General features: G+C 41.6%; 1 protein-coding gene across 2 annotated transcripts in view; it reads right to left on the reverse strand.

Moving 5' to 3' along the window:
• Nucleotides 1–282: 282 nt before the first annotated feature.
• Nucleotides 283–22,691, reverse strand: part of LOC140714318 (contactin-associated protein-like 5) — a 1,338,796-nt gene continuing 1,316,387 nt past the window's right edge. For both annotated transcript variants that reach the window (XM_073025479.1, XM_073025472.1), the window contains 2 exons: nucleotides 9,613–9,684; nucleotides 283–3,714 (listed from right to left, as the gene is read on the reverse strand). In XM_073025479.1, coding sequence (XP_072881580.1) covers nucleotides 3,518–3,714; nucleotides 9,613–9,684 — 269 coding nt within the window. In that variant the 3' untranslated portion in view covers nucleotides 283–3,517. The remainder of the gene's footprint in view (nucleotides 3,715–9,612; nucleotides 9,685–22,691) is intronic.

A 22,691-nucleotide genomic window follows, 5' to 3' on the forward strand; every position in this document is an offset into this window, starting at 1 on the left:
AACTCAGTTACAGAGTAACAGAATCATTGAGCAGTACAGCATGGACACAGGCCCTATGGCCCATCCAGTCTATGGTGGCCACATAGCAAACTCCAATTTCCTGTATTTGGCCCATTCCTCTCTAAGCCCCATCACTATGCGTGCCTATCCAAGTGCTTTGTAAATGATACTATTGTATCTGCCTCAATCGCTTCCCCTGGCAGCTTGTTCCATTACTTACAGCACTCGACCTGAATTTGTCCCCCCCCCCCCCGCCCCCCGCCCCCGCCACTTGTTGTCCACTTTATCTATGCTTCTCATAATATGAAACATCTCTACAAGGTCATCCCCTTCTCCTATTCTCCAAGGTTTCAAGGAATAAAGACTTAGCCTGGCAGACCTCTCTCTATAATTCAGGCCCTCTACTTCTGGCAACAGTCTCATAAATATTTTTTGTTTTGGATTAGTAATCCAGATCTTTTAATACTAATCCAATAATTTAACCACTTTGCTTCCAAATCCCAGGAAGGACAATGGTAGCTGCCGGGACTAGATTCATCAGCTGTCATGGTCTGGAATGATTCATTTGACCATTGGATATTTAATAATCACAGATAAGGATCAATTTATTTGCCATATACAGTTACATGTATCAGGAATTTAGAAATGTGGTGTATTGGTCAGGGTACACCATGTTTCTATTTCAATGTGGTTTTAGAAATGTTTCAGAAACAACTTGGGTCTCCATCTCTTCTCCCTTGGGTACAAGGGTCTGACTTGATAACCCTGAAATGATTTTGTGCTTGGAGAATTCTGCTATATATCACAAAATAATTTACAAAGCACTTTTTGAATATATCTATATATATTATATATATAATACACACACATTCTATATGTTGAATAATGGATGTAACTCCTTCTGGCACCATAATCATTCAGTGTTACTAGTCTACAAGATGGTAAGTTGTTTCCTATTACAGATCAAAATAAATGTTTATTATGTCAGGGAAATGCTGTTAAGGTCAGGTCACAGGATTAGACCTCAAGGTTTCATAAAATGAAATTAAATAAAAGCAGTGAAAAATTACCATTACCATTATGCAGGAAATGTTGAGTGTATGCTCAAACTGTCTTTCTACCCCAGCATTTGGGATATTGATGTAATGATTTCCTATAGTGACTGTACGTTACCAATAACACAATCTCCCAACATGGTATTAGTACTAACTTTCCTTGATAACCGTAGTCTGGATTTAATAACTGTGTACCTTCCTTAGCATATCAAACACAAGGCATGCCTCCAAATTGTATTCTGTTAAACATGAGTGGTTTGAATATTGGCATACTCCAAGAAAGTTACTTTCGGCTAGGTGATAATAAGGGCACTTAAACATCACTTTAGCAGCCTTTTCTGGGTGATCATTGAAAGGTGTCCGTAAGATTACCAAGTATGTGCATGTACAGATCTGAGCATGTCTGAGAACATGAATGCACATATACAGTATATTTCCTCTGCATATGATAGTGTCTATCCCTGTGCACGACTAAGTACGTGTGTGAGTGTGCTCATATCTATGTGTCTGTGTGTTTGGGTGCATGTGGGTGTGTATTTGCTTAGGAGTTTGTGTATATGTGCACATGCATGTATGCCTATGTTCGCAAAACCATATTTGTAAGACTCATTATTGGAGTTGATTGTAAGATCTCCCATAATTACAGTGTGTACAATAACCTTTCAAACATATTCCCATACTTATTGATATCATAGCTTCTCCATATCTTAATGCCTTAATATCCTTATTGGACAAAAATCTATCAATTCCCCCTCTGAAACAGTCAAATGATCTTGAGCCAAAACAATGTTATGAAGCGGAATACTTACAGAGATACTTCAAACACTGTTCCACATCCTACAACTTCTTGATAGCTCACCTTCACAATAGCGTGGTAGTTAGAAGTCCACCAGAAATAAGGTCCACCTTACTGGATTTACTAAAATTTTAAATGCATTCATCAGATGAAAGTGTAATTTTCTATCCTCATAAGAACACAAACCTACGCTCCTCTTCATAACTCAGTTCTTTAGTTCCTTCAAGATTTGGCCATAAATCAGCATCATAGTGGAGAACGAAACTGCTTTTTAATAAATGGGTGTATGCACAGTAATCACTGTATTAGGTACCTTCTGTACTTAAAAAAGAGGCCACTGAGGGTATGTTCATGATCTTCTGCTGCTGTAGCCCATCCACTTCAATGTTCAATGTGTTGTGCTTTCAGAGACGCTCTTCTATGCACCATTGTTGTGCCCATTTGAGTTACTGTCGCCTTCCTGTCAGCTTAAGCCAGTCTGGCCACTCACCTCTGACCTTTCTCATTAACAAGATACTTTCAGCTACAGAATTGTCACTCACTGGATGTTTTTTTAAAATGTTTTTCATCATTCTCTGTAAATGCTAGGATGTGTGTGTGTGAGAGAGAGAGAGAGAGAGAGAGAGAGAGAGAGAGAGAGAGAGAGAGAGAGAGAGAGAGAGAGAGGGAGAGGGAGAGGGAGAGAGAGAGAGAGAGAGAAAATCCCAGTCTCTGGGATACTTAAACTACCATGTCCGGCACTAATGATCATTCCACAGCCAAGGTTACTTAACTCCCATATCATACCAATTCTGATGTTTGGTCTGAACAACAACTGAACCTCTTGACCCTGTCTGCATGCTTTTATACTTTGAATTGCTGCACATGATTGGCTGATTAGAAATTTGTATTAATGAGCGGGTGTCCAGGTGTACCTAATAATGTGGCCACTGAGTGTGTATTTTCAAACACCCTTATGATTGTTAACCTTCTCCAGCCCTGTAAAGCTTTGAAATTTCTTTGCACTTCCAATTCTGTCCTCCTGCATGTGTGATATTATTGTCTCTACCAATGGGAACCATACCTTCAGCTTATGCCTCTAGACTCTGGAATTTACTCCCAAAATCTCTCTCTCTCTCTCTTTGGAGAAGACCTTAAAATCACCTCATTTTTCTTGATAAGTGGCAGAGTATCAACTCCTGTTTGATAACACTCCTGTGAAGGGCTTTAATTTTCCGTATCTAAAGTGCTATGTTATTATATGTTAGCGTGACATCGGGGCAAAAATGTTTCAGGGAATATTACCTCAGATGGAGATGAATGTGATCAACGTTATGGGAAAAATCACTGAGAGGGAAACAAAAAAAGGAACAAAATGGAAAAAAAGCAATCATTAGTTGCTTACTTTTCATGCAGTGTGTTAGTATAATGGTAATTATTTTTTCTCTGCTGCTCTCATAAAGACATAGTATATCTCTTCCTTTTACTCCCCGGAGCTGACCTGAAGATAGCAGGAAATAATAGGATAGACCTCTGTCCGGTCAAGGTGAACAAAAGTGTAAACCATTTGTCATGTCCTGCATAATCTGACTGTAGTGTTTGGCCATTTAGTTCACAGAGTTTGGAGCTAACTGATAGCACAGACAGCATATCCCGGCTGTTATAATGAGGAGGGCATGTGCTGTCGTCAGATGAAATACTCTTTCTTGTCTTCACTTAGAGAATCCTGGTAATTGGGATGGTTCTTCAGTGTGGCATCTGTAGGGTCAGTATTTTCTGCCTTTTTTGTTTCATTAGTGTGGTACGTGCCTTTGTGCTTGTACAACAAATGCCCCATGACGGCCACGATGCAGAGGATGACAAAGATCACCACCGCTATTATACCTGTGAATTTTGCAGAGGGAAAAATCATTAGTAAAGATATACACAATAGAGTAAACCATCTGAGCATTTTTAGAGCAGCTTGCAACAATACTGAGAATTTATGCTTTTCTCAATCCTGGAATTCCCCACCGAACTGCACTGTGGGAGTACGATCACCGTAAAATAGCAATGGTACAAAAAGATAATCAGGGGGTCTATTCAGGACTTTATTCAGAACTTTATTCAGGACTTTATTGCATAGAGCATAGGAGAATGAGGTGAGATTTGATAGAGGTATATCAAAATATGAGTTGTATAGATAGGGTAAATGTAAGCAGTCCTTTTCCATGGAGGTTGGATGAGGCTAGAACTAGAGGTCATGGGTTAAGAATGAAAGGTGAAAGAATTAGGTTTCTTATCACTGGCATGTGACCTGAAATTTGTTGGAGCTTCTTCACTCAGTGGGGGTGAGAGTGTAGAATGAGCTGCCAGTGTCAGTGGTGGATGCAGGTTTGATTTCAACGGTGGTTTAAATAAGTACCTGGATGGGAAGGGTTTGGAGGATTGTAGTCCCGGTGCAGGTTAATGGGACTAGGTAGAACAAAAGTATGGCACAGAATAGATGGGTTGAAAGGCTTGTTTCTGTGCTGTAATGTTCTATGGTTCTAAATAGATATGGTGGATCTGTCATCATGTAGGATCTCAACCCAAAACATCAATCATTCCTAGTCCTCCACAAAAGCTCAACATTCAAAGTTCAAAGTAAATTTATTATCAAAGTACATATATGTCACTATATGCAACCCTGAGATTCATATATTTTTTTCTTTTTTTATATTATATATTATGAAATATCTTGATTTACCTTGTTCATATATATATTGTATGGTTCATGTTGTGGGGAAACTTATTTATACTGTAATCATTGCTTATGTATTCTTTCAGGTGTAATGGGAATTTGTATGTTTGTAATCCCTTTATTAATATATCAATTGTATTCTGTTCATAATTTTATTAATACTAATAAAAAGATTGAAAAAGAAAGAAAGAAAGAGATTCATTTTCTTGCAGGCATTCACAGAAGAATAAAGAAACACAATTGAATCAATGAAAAACTACACAAGAACAAAGACTGACAAAGACAAATTTTGCAAATACAAAAAGAAAAACAAAATAAATACATAAACAATATTGAGAAAATGTGTTATAGTTTCCTTGAAGTTGAATCTATATCGTGTGGAATCAGTTCAGTATTGAGGTGAGTAAAGTTATCTCCGCTGGTTCAGGAGCCTGACGATTGAAGAGTAATAACATAGAACATAGAATAGTACAGCACAGTACAGGCCTTTCAGCCCACAATGTTATGCTAACCCTTAAAAACCCGCCTCCCATATAACCCTCCCACCTTAAATTCCTCCATGTACCTGTCTAGTAGTCTCTTAAACTTCACTAGTGTATCTGCCTCCACCACTGACTCAGGCAGTACATTCCATGCACCAACCACTCTCTGGTGAAAAACTTTCTTCTAATATTCCCCTTGAACTTCCCTCCCCTTATCTTAAAACCATGTCCTTTTGTACAGTACAGTGGTGCCCTGGGGAAGAGGCACTGGCTGCCTACTCTATCTATCCCTCTTAATATCTTGTACACCTCTATCATGTCTCCTCTCATCCTCCTTCTCTCCAAAGAGTAAAGCCCTAGCTCCCTTAATCTCTGATCATAATGCATACTCTCTAAACCAGGCAGCATCCTGGTAAATCTTCTCTGTACCCTTTCCAATGCTTCCCCATCCTTCCTATAGTGAGGCGACCAGAACTGGACACAGTACTCCAAGTGTGGCCTAACCAGAGTTTTATAGAGCTGCATCATTACCTCGTAACTCTTAAAATCTATCCCTCGACTTATGAGAGCTAACTAAGTAACTAACTAACTAACTAACTAACTAACTTACTAAGGTAGTAAGTTTTCTTAACTACCCTATCTACCTGTGAGACAACTTTCAGGGATCTGTGAACATGTACCCCCAAACACCACCAACCTTTGTGACATCTGCAAACTTGCCAACCCACCCTTCTACCCCCACATCCAGGTGGTTAATAAAAATCACGAAAAGTAGAGGTCCCAGAACCAATCCTTGTGGGACACCACTAGTCACAACCCTCCAATTTGAATGTACTCCCTCCACCACGACCCTCTGCCTTCTGCAGGCAAGCCAACGCTGAATCCACCTGGCCAAACTTCCCTGGATCCCATGCTTTCTGACTTTCTGAATAAGCCTACAGTGTGGAACATTGTCAAATGCCTTACTAAAATCCATGTAGATCACATCCACTTCACTACCCTCATCTATATGCCTGGTCACCTCCTCAAAGAACTCTATCAGGCTTGTTAGACATGATCTGCCCTTCACAAAGCCACGCTGACTGTCCCTGATCAGACCATGACTCTCTGAATGCCCATAGATCCTATCTCTAAGAATCTTTTCCAACAGCTTTCCCACTACTGGTCTATAATTACCCGAACTATCCCTACTACGTTTTTTGAACAAGGGGACAACATTCGCCTCCCTCCAATCCTCTGGTACCATTCCTGTGGACAACATAAAGATCCTAGCCAGAGGTTCAGCAATCTCTTTCCTCACCTCGTGGTGCAGCCTGGGGAATATTCCATCAGGCCCCAAGGACTTACCTATCCTCATGTATTTTAACAACTCCAACACCTCCTCTCCCTTAATATCAACATGCTCCAGAACATCATCCTCACCCATATTGTCCTCACCATCATCAAGTTCCCTCTCATCAGTGAATACCAAAGAGAAATATTCATTGAGGACCTCACTCACTTCCACAACCTCCATGCACATCTTCCCACCTTTATCTCTAATTGGTTCTACCTTCCCTCCTGTCATCCTTTTGTTCTTCACATAATTGAAGAATGCCTCGGGGTTTTCCTTTACCCTACTCACCAAGGCTTTCTCGTGCCCCCTTCTTGCTCTCCTCAGCCCCTACTTAAGCTCCTTTCTTGCTACCCTATATTCCTCAATAGACCCATCTGATCCTTGCTTCCTGAACCTCATGTATGCTGCCTTCTTCCACCTGACTAGATTTTCCACCTCACTGGTTCCTTCACCTACCATTCTTTATCTTCCTCACTGGGACAAATTTATCCCTAACATCCTGCAAGAGATCCCTAAACATCGACCATATGTCCATAGTACATTTCCCTGCAAAAACATCTTCCCAATTCACACCCGCAAGTTATGAGTCTTATAGCCTCATCATTTCCCCTTTCCCAATTAAAAATTTTCCTGACCTCTCTGATTCTATCCTTTTCCATGATAATGCTAAAGGTCAGGGAGCGGTGATTGCTGTCCCCCAGATGCTCACCCACTGACAGATCTGTGACCTGACCCGGTTTGTTACCTAATACTAGATCTAGTATAGCATTCCCCCAGTCGGCCTGTCAACATACTGTGACAGGAATCCATCCTGGACACACTTAACAAACTCTGCCCTGTTTAAACCATTGGAACTAATCTGGTGCCGATCAATATCAGGGAAGTTAAAGTCACCCATGATAACAACCCTGTTATTTTTGCACCTTTCCAAAATCTGCCTCCCAATCTGCTCCTCGGTATCTCTGCTGTTACCAGGGGGCCTATAGAATACTCCCAGTAGAGTAACTGCTCCCTTCCTGTTCATGACTTCCACCCATACTGACTCAAAAGAGGATCCTGCTACATTACCCACCCTTTCTGTAGCTGTAATAGGATCCCTGACCAGTAATGCCACCCCTCCTCCCTTCCCCCCCCCCCACTCTATCCCTTTTAAAGCACTGAAATCCAGGAATATTGAGAATTAATTCCCACCCTGGTGCCAGCCAAGTCTCCGTAATGGCCACTACATCATAATTCCATGTATGTATCCAAGCTTTCAGTTCATCACCTTTGTTCCTGATGCTTCTTGCATTGAAGTACATGAACTTTATCCCTTCTACCTTACTACCTTTACACCCTTTATTCTGCTTCTCTTTCCTCAAAGCCTTTCTATATGTTAGATCTGGCTTTACTTCATGCACTTCTTCCACTGCTCTATTTCTCCGGGTCCGATCCCCCTTGCAAATTAGTTTAAACCCTCCCGAACCATGCTAGCAAACCTACCTGCAAGGATATTGCTCCCCCTTGAGTTCAGGTGCAACCCATCCAATCTGTACAGTTCTCACCTTCCCCAGAAGAGATTCCAATGATCCAAAAATCTAAAACTCTGCCCCCTGCACCAACTCCTCAGCCATGCATTCAACTGCCAGCTCCTCCAATTCTTAGCATCACTCTCACATAGCACTGGTAGCAATCCTGAGAACGCCACCCTTGAGGTCCTGTTCTTCAGCCTTCTGCCTAGCTCCCGAAACTCACACTTCAGGATTTCATCCCACTTCCTGCCTATGTTGTTGGTACCAACATGTATCATGACTTCTGGTTGCTTTCCCTCTCGTACCAGGATGTCATGCACCCGGTCAGAGACATCCCGGACCCTGGCACCCAGGAGGCAACAAACTATGCAGGTGTCCTTCTCACATCCACAAAATCTCCTGTCTGCTCCCCTGACTATAGAGTTCCCAATGACGACAGCTCTCCTTTTCTCCATCCCACCTTTCTGCACCACAGGGTCAGACTCAGTGCCAGAGGCCCTGCCGCCGTGGCTCATCCCTGGTCGGTCGTCCCCGCCAACGGTATCCAGGATGGTATAGTTATTATTAAGTGGAATGGCTACAGGGGTGCTCTGCACTACCTGTCTACTCACCTTCTCTTTCCCCCCTCTGATTGTCACCCAATGACCTGCTTCCAGCAGCCTAGGTGTGACTACCTCCCTGTAGCTCTCTTCTATGACTGGCTCATTCTCCCTTATGAGTGGAAGGTCATCCAGCTGTTGCTCCAGATTCCTTACACGGTATTCCATATCACCCAGCCGCAAGCACTTCTGGCAGATGTGACTCTGCGGGAGATGGAGGTTTCCCCAGGACTGCCACATCTCACATGAGAGGCACATCATCATCTCAGGAGGCATTGTAAAGCCTAACTGGAAGCAAGTTCGTCCTCCGCCTCTTCTCGTTGAAGCCTCTCGAATCAAATAACCGTTCCTGAACTTTGTAGTGTGGAACCTAAGGCTCCTGGTACCTCCTTCCTGATGGCTGCTGTCAGACAAAAGCATAGCCTGCATGATCTGGGCCGTATCCACCACTTTTCCTAGTGCTGCTCAACTCACTGAGTTCTCAGCAGTTTGTTTTGTCTCCAGATTACAGCATCTGCAATTCCTTGTGTGCCTCTTCAAATTGAGTACTTTGCACTTAGTAAAAATCTGCAAGTATGCTGGACTGTGTAAAGATATCAGATTTTCTTTTCAGAGCCATTAATACCTATGCTGGTTTAAGTCCCAGAATTTAATTGATCCCTGAATTTTAAAGTCTCAGATTGTATGGCGAGATACTGTGAATCATCAAGACAGATCATTGAATTTCTGGATCAATAATATAGCCAGTATGTGTTATAGCCAGAAAGGCAAGATGCCAGTTTTCAAAGTCAATGCAGTCAGTGGTTAGCATAATGCTTTAAAGTGTCATTGACTGGGGTTCAATTCCCACTGCTGTCTGGATGGAGTTTGTATGTTCTCCCCGTGACTATGTGGGTATCCTCTGGGTGCTCCAGTTTCCTTCCACATACCAAAGTTGTGTGGGTTAGGTTTAGATAGTTGTGTGCATGTTTTGTTTGTGCCAGAAGCTTGACAGTGCTTGCGAGTTTCCTGCAACACAATCCTCAGACTATGTTGGTCATTAGCGCAGAGCTCACACTTCACTGACTATTTTGATGTTTTGAAGCACATGAGGTAAATAGAGCAAATCTTGATAAGTCATATTTCGCCTTACCTCCAATGACTGCAGAGTCGCTCCTAAATGCATTGGTTAGCAGCTTGCCCTCCTCAATTGTCCCAGCGTGCTCTGCAAAAGAAAGAGCAGAGGTAGACTCATTCTGCCAACCAGTTAGCTGATCCAGTGCCTCACCCATATTTCCATCCAGTTTCCATATTTCATCGTATCCAAGAAGCAATCAAACTCAGCCTTGAATCTGCTTCATGGTGAGGAACTGTGTGTCCAACATTTTGTGGCAAGAATTAGAATATCCTATCTGATGGGGCGGTGAAAGCAGATATTATCAAAACAAATGAAAGGCATTTAGAGGAGCTACTAAAAAACCATGACACAGAGGCTAAGAGTGCATGGTTGAAAATGAATTCAGCATACACTCTGTGACCACTTCACTAGGTACACATGTATCAGCATGCTAAGACCATAAGACGTAGGAGTAGAATAAGACTGTTTGACTCATCACGTCTGCTCCACCATTCAATCATGGCTGATTCCTTTTTCCCCTCCTCAGCCCTACTCCCCGTCATTCTCCCTGTACCCTTTGATGCCATGTCAAATCAAGAACCTATCAAGCTCGGCCTTAAATACACCAAAACACCTGGCCTCCACAAATTCACCACCCTTTGGTTAAAGAAAGTTTTTCACATCTCTCTTTTAAATAGATACCCTGCTATCCTGAGGCTGTGCTCTCTTGTCCTAGACTCCATGACCATGGGAAACATCCTTTTCACATCTACTCTGTCTAGTCCTTTCAACATTTGAGGTCATTGAGGTCCCCCTCATTCTTCTAAATTCCAGTGAGTACAGACCCAGAGCTATCAAACGTTCCTAGTATGATAACCCCTTAATTTCCAGAATCATCCTTGTGAACCTCCTCTGAACCCTCTCCAATGCTAGCACATCTTTTCTTAGATCCGGAGCCCAAAACTGTTCACAATTTTCAAGGTGAGGCCTCATCAGTGCCTTATAAAGTCTCAGCATCACATTCCTGCTCTTCTATTTTGGACCTCTTGAAATGAATGCTAACATTGCATTTGCCTTCCTCACCACTGACACAACCTGTAAGTTAACCTTTCAGGTGTTCTGCACAAGGACTCCAAGACCCTTTGCATCTCAGGTTTTTGGATTTCTCCCCATTTAGAAAATAGTCTGTGCATTTATTTCTTCCATCAAAGTGCATGACCATGCATTTTCCAACATTGCATTTAATATGCCGCTTTGTTTCCCATTCTCCTTATCTGTCTAAGTCCTTCTGCAGTCTACTTGTTTCCTCAACACTACCTGCCCCTCCACCAAACTCATATCATCTGCAAACTTGGCAACAAAGCCATCTATTCCATCATCGAAATCATTGATATACAGGATAAAAAGAAGCAGTCCTAACACGGACTCCTGCGGAACACCACTAGTCACTGGCAGCCAACCAGACAAGGATCCTTTTATTCCCACTCGCTGCCTCCTACCAATCAGCCAATGCTCTAACCATGCCAATAACTTCCCTGTAATACCATGGACTCTTAATTTGGTAAGCAGCCTCATGTGTGGCACCTTATCAAGTGCCTTCTGAAAGTCCAAATATACAACATCCATTGTATCCCCTTTAATTATCCTACTTGTAATCTGCTCAAAGAATTCCAACAGGTTCAACAAGCATGATTTTCCCTTTAGGAAACCATGCTGACTTTGTCATATCTTGTCCTGTGTCACCAATACTCCATAGCCTCATCCTTAACAATTGACTACAACATCTTCCCAACCACTGAGGTCAGACTAATTGGTCTATAAATTCCTTTCTGCTGCCTTTCTCCTTTCTTAAAGGGTGGAGTGACATTTGCAAATTTCCAGTCTTCTGGCACCTTGCCAAAGTCCAATGATTTTTGAAAGATTGTTACTAATGCCTCCACAATCTCTAATACTACCGCTTTCAAAAGCCTAGGGTGCAATTCATCTGGTCCGGGTGTATCCTTGGGTCTTTCAGCTTTTTGAGCACCTTCTCCCTCGTAATAGTAATTGCACTCACTTCTCTTCTCTCACACCCTTCAACATCTGGAACATCGTTAGTGTCTTCCGCAGTGAAGACTGATGCAAATTACTCATTTAGTTCATCTGCCATCTCCTTGTCCCTGTTATTATTTCTCTGGCATAGTGGTCCTATATCCTCTCTCATCTCTCTTTTATTTTTTACGTACTTGAAAATGCTTTTACTTTGATATTGTTTGCTAGCTTGCTTTCACATTTCATCTTTCCCTCCTACTGCTTATTTTAATTGCTTTTTGTAAGTTTTTAAAAGCTTCTCAGTCATCTATATTACCACTAATGCAAATATCTAATCTGCAAATCAGTGTATAAAAGCATGCAGACATGGTCAAGAGGCTGAGCTGTTCAGATCAGGCATCAAAGTAGAGAAGAAATGTGAACTAAATAACTGACTGTGGAATGATTGTTGGTGCAGGATGAGATGGTTTGAAACTGCTGAATCCTGGGATTTTCACACACACACAGTCTCTCGCAATTTCACAGAATGGTGCAAAAAATGTGTGTGAGGCTGGTTTTCTGTGATTGTTGTCAGATGTGGGAAGTCCTGGAGTCACCCAGCCTCCTGGACAGCCACATCTGCGCCAGGTGTGTCAAGCTGCAGCTCCTTAGGGACTGTGTTAGAGATCTGGAGATTCAGCTCAATGACCTTCATCTGGTCAGGGAAAGCAAGGAGGAGACAGAGAGAGGAGCTATAGGCAGGTAGTCACTCAGGGGCTTCATGAGACAGTAAGTGGATAACAGTCAGAAGAGGGAAGGGCAAGAGGCAGATGCTAGAGAGCATCCCTGTGGTTGTCCTCCTGTGTGAGTACCGGTGGGGGAGATGGTCTACCTGGGGAAAAACAGTGACCATGCCTCTGGCACAGAGTCTGGCCCTGTGGTTCAGAAGGGTAGGGAAAGGAAGAGGATGGCAGTGATAGGGGACTCTATAGTTAGGGGATCAGACAGGCAATTCTGTGGATGCAAGAAACACTGATGGTAGTTTGCCTACTAGGTGCCAGGGTGTGGGATGTTTCTGATCACGTCCACGATATCCTGAAGTGGGAAGGAGAACAGCCAGAGGTCGTGGTACATATTGGTACCAACGACATAGGCAGGAAAAGGGAGGAGGTCCTGAAAACAGACTACAGGGAGTTAGGAAAGAAGTTGAAAAGCAGGACCTCAAAGATAGTAATCTCTGGGTTACTGCCTGTGGCACGCGACAGTGAGTACAGGAATAGAGTGAGGTGGAGGATAAATGCGTGGCTGAGGGATTGGAGCAGGGGGCAGGAATTCAGATTTCTGGATCATTGGGACCTCTTTTGGGGCAGGTGTGACCTGTACGAAAAAGATGGGTTGCACTTGAATCACAGGGGGATCAATATGCTGGTGGGGAGGTTTGCAAAGGCTACTGGGGAGAGTTTAAACTAGAATTGCTGGTGGGTGGGAACCAAACTGATGTAATGGAGGAAGGGGCAGTTGGCTGACAAATAGGGAAAGTTTGGAGACAGTGCGAGAGGGAGGATAGGCAGATGATAGAGAGGGGATGCACTGAAACTGATAGTTTGAGATGTGTCTATTTTAATGCAAGGAGTATTATGAACAAAGCGGATAAGCTCAGAGCCTGGATCAGCACTTGGAGCTATGATATTTTGGCCATTACAGAGACTTTGACAATGCACTGGCAGCGGAGAAATTTGTGCAGGAGTTGAAGAACTATAACTTGGAGGCTGCGGACAAATAAGACAATACAGCAGGTTTCTCTTTAACTTTTTGCTTAAGTAGGCATGTTCATAGTGCCTAAGGGACATAAATGAAAGCTAACGAACGTTAGCAGTGTGTTTATCAATGCATTATTTAGGCTAATGATTTTGCATCAGTTCTCACCTTCTACAGTGGCAATGTAACTACGATTAGGTTAAATCTGATAAAGTCTCTTGGTATAATATAGTTGTAAGATTTTCTACTAGTGATAACGTGGGGGCTGTGACCTGGTTGCTGGCTATGCTGTTCCTCAACATGATAACATGGGAGGACCAGTTAAGCTCCATAATTAGGCCCTCCCTCGGGGCCGTCAGGAAGCTTTCATTATGGGGTGGGTGGGTGTATTTCAGTTTGGGAAATACACTCAGTTATGTTCACATTTTCCTATTTACTTTTCATGGTTTTTTATCTATTTTTCTTTCTTGTCACGTTGTTATCCCAGTTAGCAGTCATTTTAAATCAATTCAGCTCAACATGATTGAAATTATAGCTAATAGTCTATGTCCTGCGGACTTCAGTTTACCTCTTGGAATGTAAGAAGATTAAAAAAACTTGTCAAGTTAAAGCAAGTAATGAGTAGGATAAGACAGTTAAAAGCCAAAATAGTTTTTCTGCAGGAGACCCATTTAACCCCTGAAGATATAGTTAGAGTAAGGAAGAGATGGCCGGGACAGGTTTTTTCAGCGTCTTTTAACTCACACTCAAGGGGGGGTAATTACCCTTATGTATAAGTTGGTGCCTTTTCACCTTGTTAATGTTACTGAAGATCAATCTGGCAGGTACCTTATTATTCAATGTGAAATTTTCTCAACCAGGTTCAATTTGGTCAATGTGTATGGGACAAATGATGACAATCCAGCTTTTTTCAGACATCTGTTTTTATCATTAGCTGCTCTGCTGGGCTACCTTATTATAGGTGGTGATTTTAATTGTGCACTTCAACCTGAACTAGACAGATCTAAGGGGAAAGATACCTCTCACAATCAAACAAGAAAAGAGTTATTGCAATGTGTTAAAGACTTTAATTTAGTTGATGTGTGGAGAAGGAAGTACCCAGATAAATTAGCTTTTTCTTGCTATTCTAGCACTTGCCAGACCTTTTCCAGAGTTGATTATTACTTCGTTTCAGCTATCTTAATATCTACAATTTCAAGCTGCTGGTATGACAGCATATTAATTTCGGATCATGCTCCAGTTTCATTTACTTGGAACCAGCCTAACGCTTTACATTACTCCCCAAGGTGGCGGCTTCAAAATATTTGGCCTGGGATCCAGAATTTATAAATTTTATTGGAGAACAGATAGACTACTATTTTGGAATTAATATGGACCAGACATCTACGGCTATAAGATGGGAAGCCTTTAAAGCTTTTCTAAGAGGTCAGATGATTAGCTTCACCAGCTTTAAGCAGAAATCTTTTAGATTTGAAATAGAACAGCTCGAGAAAAGAACAAAAGAAACTGAATCAGAAATTTTTCAAAATCCTTCTCAGCAGCTATTTGCAGAACTTAACAAACTGAGAGCTAGATATTGTAATATATTATGTGAGTATTCGTAGGTCAGAGTGCGTATGACGTCAGAACGTGGGGTTTTTGTAAAATGGAAGTCTGGTGAATAAACATGTGTATTTAATACTGCGGTGTCTGAGTCACATTAACGCTACATGGTGTCAGAAGAAAGCGAAAAGGAAAGGAAGAGAAGACACGTAAAAAGATGTGACAGTTACAGCCACTGTCGAGTTTAAGCCTACGAGGTAATATTGCTGAGAATTGGAAGGTTTGGCTCCAGCAGTTTGAGCCTACGAGGTAATATTGCTGAGAATTGGAAGGTATGGCTCCAGCAGTTTGAGCCTACGAGGTAATATTGCTGAGAATTGGAAGGTACGGCTCCAGCAGTTTGAGCCTACGAGGTAATATTGCTGAGAATTGGAAGGTACGGCTCCAGCAGTTTGAGCTGTTTTGCACCGTTAGTGGCGCAGATGACAAGATGGAGAAAGTGCAACGTGCTACGTTTCTGCATGTGGCTGGAGCAGAGGCAATAAAGGTTTGCAACACGTCTGTCTTCCAAGAGGGTGAGCGAGATGAAATTGAAGTGTTGAAGAAAAAGTTTCAAGATTACTGCGAGCTGAGAAAAAACCTACCGTACATTCGACACATATTTTTTACGAGGGCTCAAGGACCGACAGAGACTATAGACGCCTATGTAACAGATTTAAAGAACAAGGGAAAAAACTGTGAGTTCGGACAACTGCATGATTCTTTAATACGCGACAGGATTGTATGCGGCGTACGAGATGATCATGTGAGAGGCAGGCTGTTGAGAAAGGCGGAGCTTACATTGGAAAAAGCAATTGATATGTGCCGTGCTAGCGAGATCACGTCGAGTCAGGTTAAAATGCTTAATGAAGAGACTGAAGTATACAAAATAAAAGCTGTGAAAACTGACAAGAGTAGGACAAACCCAGCTCCACAGGATAATCAAAAGGAAGTTAACTGCAACAGATGTGGTTATAAACATGGATACAGAAAATGTCCAGCCTTTGGTAAGACATGCAAATTATGCAGAAAGAAAAATCACTTTGTAAAGATGTGCAAATCGCAGGAGCAAGCAAGGAAAATGCATGCTGTGGAACAGTGTGAGTGCAACAGTTCATTGGAACAATTGAAGTGGAACAGGAGGTATGCATCAAGAATATTGATAATGCAGAGATGGACGTTGAAGATGAATGGACTCAAGATCTGATAATAAACAGGAGGAATGTGACATTTAAGCTTGACACTGGGGCGAAGTGCAATGTAATGTCAGCAGAAACATTCAACTCACTGGACATCAGAGGAAAACTTGGAAAATCCACCTGCAAGCTTGTTGGATATTTCGGCCACAAGACAGCATCATTGGGAAAGAAAACACTCACCTGGGTGTATAAAGATGGAGTGTGAGATTGTGCAACAGCATGTTTTGGCAATACTAGGCAGAGCAGCATGCATAGAGCTAGGCCTGGTGAAGCGAATCTATGGTGTTGAGAAAGAAAATGACTTTCTCAAAGATTTTGCTGACTTGTTTTCTGGACTAGGATGTTTACCAGGGAAACACCATATCCAGATTGATCCAACTGTTGCACCAGTCGTGCATGCCTCGAGGAAGGTTCCAGTAGCTCTCAGGGATCGAGTAGTGGAGGAGCTACACAGAATGGAACAGATGGGAGTCATAACGACAGAAATAGAACTGACCGACTGGGTGAATAGTATGGTGACAGTGGTCACAGAGAAAAAGATTAGGATTTGCATGGATCCACAAGATCTCAACCGAGCCATCAAAAGAGAGTACTATCCGCTGCACACGGTTGAAGAGGTTGTCTCTCGCATGCCTAATGCTAAATACTTTTCAGTATTGGATGCAAATCAAGGTTTCTGGCAGATCAAGCTGGATGAAGAAAGTTCCAAATTATGCACTTTCAACACGCCCATAGGGAGATATCGTTTCCTGCGTCTGCCCTTTGGGATTTCTTCTGCATCAGAGGTATTCCAGAGGTCAGTGGCACAAATGATTGAAGGCCTGGATGGATTGGTCAGTATCATTGATGATTTGCTGATATGGGGTGACACCATTGAAGAGCATGATCAGAGATTGAGGAAGCTTCTGGAGAGAGCACGTGAGTACTCTCACTAAAACTGAACAGAAGTAAATGTAGGATCAGAACTACAGAGATCAAATACATAGGTCACATACTCAGCGCTGATGGGCTAAAACCAGATAATGAAAAGGTCAGGGCTGTGGTACAGCTACCACCACCCGAAGACAAGCAAGGACTTTTGAGGTTCATGGGCATGATACAGTATCTTGCCAAGTTCATTCCCAACTTATCGGAGGTCAGTGCTCCACTTCGAAAGCTACTAGAGAGCAACACTGAATGGCATTGGGAAGATGAACAAAAGAAAAGTTTTGACACATTGAAGCAGTTGGTTACCAATGCACCAGCACTCAAGTTCTATGATGTCAATAAACCGGTGATAATGTCTGTGGATGCCAGCTCGGAAGGAATAGGAGCTGTTATACTGCAGGATGGGAGGCCTGTGGCGTATGGATCACGAGCACTTACAGACTGTCAACGCCGATATGCTCAAATCAAGAAGGAATTACTTGCCATAGTTTATGGGTGTGAGAAGTTCCACTAGTATGTATGTGGCAAAGAAATCCAGGTTGAGAGTGATCACAAACCACTTGAGAGCATCTTCAAAAAGCCACTTCATCAAGCTCCTATGAGGCTGCAAAGGATGCTTCTCAGGCTACAGAGGTACACTCTCACAGTCACCGAGAAGCCAGGAAAAGAACTGCACATCGCTGATGCTTTGAGCCGTGCTTACCTCAAAGAGCAAAAGGAAGAGTTGCTAGGAAGAGAGCTGGAGGTCAACTGGGTTACACCTCAGCTACCTATTTCTGAGGAGAAGTTGAACATGTTCAGGAAAGCGACTGCATAAGATCCTGGAATGCAAATGCTAAGAGACATTACAATGAATGGATGGCCAACAGAAAGAAAAGATGTTCCAAAAGAAATACAGAAATACTGGACATTTAAAGAGGAAATTAGCTGTGCATCAGGACTAATGTTCAAAGCGGCAAAACTCATAGTACCAAATCAAATGAGACAGGAAATGCTCAACAGAACTCATGAGTCACACCTGGAGATAATGAAATGTAAAGAAAGAGCAAGGGACATTCTCTATTGGCCAGGTATGTCAACTCAGATCGAGGACATTGTGTCTCAGTATGCTGTTTGTAATGAAAATAAAAACAGCAATCCAAGAGAGCCTTTGCTTCCCCATCCACTACCAGGAAGACCATGGGAGAAGATTGGAGCAGACCTCTTTCGCTACAATGGTGCAGAATATCTACTTTGTGTGGACTACTATTCAAAATTATCCGGAAATCACCAAGTTAAGTGACACATCCAGTCAAGGTGTCATTACCGCAATGAAGTCGACATTTGCAAGGCATGGTATTCCAGATATTGTCGTCAGTGACAATGGTCCACAATATGCCAGTGGTGAGTTTAGAGAGTTTTCAGAAAGCTGGGAATTTCAACATGTTACTTCCAGTCCTGGGCACGCTCAGTCGAATGGACAAGCAGAGAGAACTGTACAAACTGTGAAGAACTTGCTTAAGAAGGCACAAAGCAGCAACAGTGACCCGTACATTGCTCTGCTTGAATACTGCAACACACCGATTGAGGGTGTGGGGTTCTCTCCTGCACAGCTGTTGATGGGACGTCGTCTGAAGTCCAAGCTGCCAACATCCACAACTCTACTGACTCCTGAAAGTAATGCTCAAGTACATGACAAGCTAAAGTACAAGCAAATAAAGCAAAAGAGCTCCTATGACAGACATACAAGACAGTTACCAGATCTGCATATAGGTGAAAATGTCAGAATACAGAGAGGAGACACTTGGCAGCCAGCTGTGGTTGTGAACAGGCATCAGCAACCAAGATCCTTCATAGTTCGCACACCGGATGGAAGAGTCTACAGGAGGAACAGGAAGCATCTGCTGAAGACAGGTGAGAGGGTGTTTCCACGTACAGATACACAGGACATTTCCACGGATACAGACGTGGAAACAAACGACACCAAGAGTGAGGGGCATGACGAAACCCCACGACGCAATGACGGTGAAAATTCGGCGCAGACAGACTGAGGTGGAAATGCGGACACAAAGGTTACTCGAGAGACTGACTCTGAAGGACAAGCACAGTCACAGTTCTATCGCACAAGGTCTGGGAGACAAGTCAAACTTCCAGCTAGATACAGAGACTAGATCTACCTACAGTCTCGCACAGTTTGAGACAAAATCACACATGTTATAAGTTCCAAGGTGTGAAATAAAAGGTTTATTAGTCTATGTTAGTAAAAGAAAATATACTGCTGTTAGTATTGTAAGATACAATGTAGAATACAGTATAAGAAGTTAAGATTTTTATTAGTTTATGTCATGGCTGTTGTAATGTTAGAAAGTCATACCTAGAGGCATTAGTTTGGTAATTCACAGTATTGTAAAAAAAAACTTGAGAAGTGGGATGTAATGTATTATGTGAGTATTCGTAGGTCAGAGTGCATATGATGTCAGAATGCGGGGTTTTTGTAAAATGGAAGTCTGGTGAATAAACGTGTGTGTTTAATACTGCGGTGTCCGAGTCACATTAACGCTACAGATATAATGTATTGTCCATTGATAAGGTAACAAAAAGTTTGATGAGATTGAAGCAATCCTATTATGAGCAGGGTGAAAAGGCCAGTAAACTCTTGGCCTGGCGTATCAAACAGATATAAACAGAAAGGACAATAAACTCCCTACAATCAGATGAGGGGGTGACAACTGCTGACCCAAAATAAATAAATAATATCTTTTTGAGATTTTACCAAAATTTGTATACATCAGAATATTCAGATTCAACTCCACAAATACAAAAGAAATTTCTGGATTTGCTAGAATTTACACCCCTGGATGAACTGTCCTTGATTTTGCTGGAGTATAACTTAGAGGATAAAGAATTGTCTGAAGCTGTAACTAATATGAAGGGAAGGAAAAGTCCTGGGCCTGATGGCATTCTGATTGAAATATATAAAATCTTTAAAACTAAACTAACACCACCTCTGCTTGATATGTATCAGGAGTCATTTGATTCTGGATCCCTTCCCCCCTCTCTTAATATGGCAGTAATTACACTACTACTAAAACCTGGAAAATCACCGTCCCTATGTGGATCTTATAGACCAATTTCACTTCTGAATAATGATCTCAAAATTCTTTGTAAGGTATTAGCTAGGAGTCTGGAGCCACTCTTGCCAAAGATGGTCCACCCTGACCAAAATGGTTTTGTTAAGGGAAGACAGGGCTTCCACAACATCTGAAGAGTGCTTAATATACTCTACGAGAAGTCTGGAAGCTCTGATAGTGCTATTCTGTCACTGGATGCCGAGAAAGCTTTTGACAGAGTGGAATGGCAATATTTGTTTAAAGTTTTAGAAAGATTCGGTATGGGGGGAAATTTTTACGATGGATACAGCTTCTTTATTCTAACCCACAGGCTGAAATTTTAACTAATGGGCTTTTTTCGGCACCTTTCAAACTCCAAAGGGGAACAAGACAGGGCTGTCCCCTATCTCCCTTCCTGTTTATCCTGGCCATTGAGCCACTTGCTATGGCTATTCGAAAAGAGGCTACCATAGCAGGGGTAACTATAGGAGATATAGAACATCGCATAGCCCTGTACGCGGATGACATAATTTTGTTTTGTTCTAACTTGAAATAAACATTACCTGCCTTAACTGACCTGATAAGTACTTTTGGTACTTTTGCAGGCTATAAAGTAAACAACAATAAACCTGTAATATTATTCATGGATAAAGATGAGAGACTCAATCCCTCATTTCAAACTCCATTCATGGTGTCAGTACAGGGTTTTACTTATTTGGGTGTTAAAATCACTCCTACTATTGATGAAATTATCCCAACTAATTATAATCCTCTCACAGACTCAGTTGTTCAACTTATAAACAGATGGTCGAAATTGCCTACATCTCTGATTTGACGCATAAACATTCTAAAAATGTCAATTTTACCGAAGTTCCTGTACCTTTTTCAATCTATCCCACTTTCTCCTCCATCATCTTTCTTTTATTTATTAAAGAAAGTTTTTTCTAACTTTATCTGGAATAATGGACGCCCAAGACTCAGGCTTTCCCTATTATATTTGCCGTATGATAGAGGCGGACTACAGCTACTAAATCTTATACGGTATTTTTGGGCGGCCCAAATTAGAGCAGGAATGTTCTACTTTGTTAAGGATCACTCCCCTACTTGGGTCTCAATATCCCTCTAGATCTTTATTTGTATTCAGCAGATAAGAAAAAACTGATTAAACAAACTAAAATTCCTTTTTTAAAAAATACAATGATGATTTGGCTTGATGCTGTTGCATATTTGAGAGAGACATCACAGTTATCCCAGTTTACCCCCATCTTTGGTAATGATGGCTTTAGGCCTGGCAGAGCAGACCCTGGTTTTAAAACTTGGGCGACCCGAGGCATAGTAAAGGTGTCTGATCTTTATAAGGGCGAAACGTTTATGTCATTTGAAGAACTCAAGGCCACATATGGAATTCCAACAAAACATTTTTAAAATACCTTCAGTTGCGAAGTTTTTTTATGTCCAGACAAGGCAACAGTTTGAAACTCCCTCCTTTATCTACCCTAGAAGACATCACTCTGAACTTATCTGAAGCTAGGGGACATGTTTCTGTACTATACAATTTATTTGCAAGCAAATGCAAAGAGTCATCAAACAACATACCTCAAGCATGGAGAATTGATTTGAATGAGAATCTATCTCAAAAAGAACGATCAAAAGCTTGTTCCTTAGCTCAAACCCAATCAGTGAACACTCACTCTAAATTATTACAATATAAATGGATAACCAGACAGTACATTACTCCAGTCAGATTGCATCATTTTAACCCCAACATTCCAGACACTTGCATTAAATGTAACCATCAAAAGGGGTCTCTGTTTAATTCTATGTGGGAGTGCCCCTGGATAATTTGTTTCTGGAAGAAGGTGCTGGATTTGATTAGTCAGATTATTGGGAAAAATAATCCTAAATTATGTATTCTGAATATTTATCCAAATGACTTTATAACTTCCAAAAATGTAAGGTCTCTGCTTAACATTTGTTTTTTGGAAGCTAAACGCTGCATAGCCTATTCATGGAAGAAACCATCAACCCAGTGCCCTCTCACAATGGTTGAAAGGAATGACTTCTTATCTTGCTCTGGAAAAGATAAGCTACATTACAAAAAACAAACGACAAATTTCGAGAAATATGGAACATTTTCTACAAGTTCCTGGAGAATGATGTTCAAGATGATGAAAGTAATGAACTGAATTGACTGCCTTTTTTTTCCACGGTGGGATGGTTGCATCTTTTTTTTGATATATTTTTTTTCTTTTGTTGTCCAATATTTTTTTCTTCAACTTAGTTATATTTTCAATTTATGAATGATATATATTGTGTTTTTTTTTCTTTTTATTCCATAAAAATAATAAAGAGATGTTTAAAAAAAAGAAGAAAAGAGCTTACGAAAGGTTCAAAAAACTAGTTAATCATAGAGATCTTTTAGATTATAAGGCTAGCAGGAAGGAGCTTAAGAAAGAAATTAGGAGGGCCAGAAGGGGCCATGAGAAGGCCTTGGTGGACAGGATTAAGGAAAACCCCAAGGCATTCTATAAGTATATGAAGAGTAGGAGGA

This window comes from Hemitrygon akajei, chromosome 2 (genome assembly GCF_048418815.1).
Source record: "Hemitrygon akajei chromosome 2, sHemAka1.3, whole genome shotgun sequence".
NCBI lineage: Eukaryota > Metazoa > Chordata > Chondrichthyes > Myliobatiformes > Dasyatidae > Hemitrygon > Hemitrygon akajei.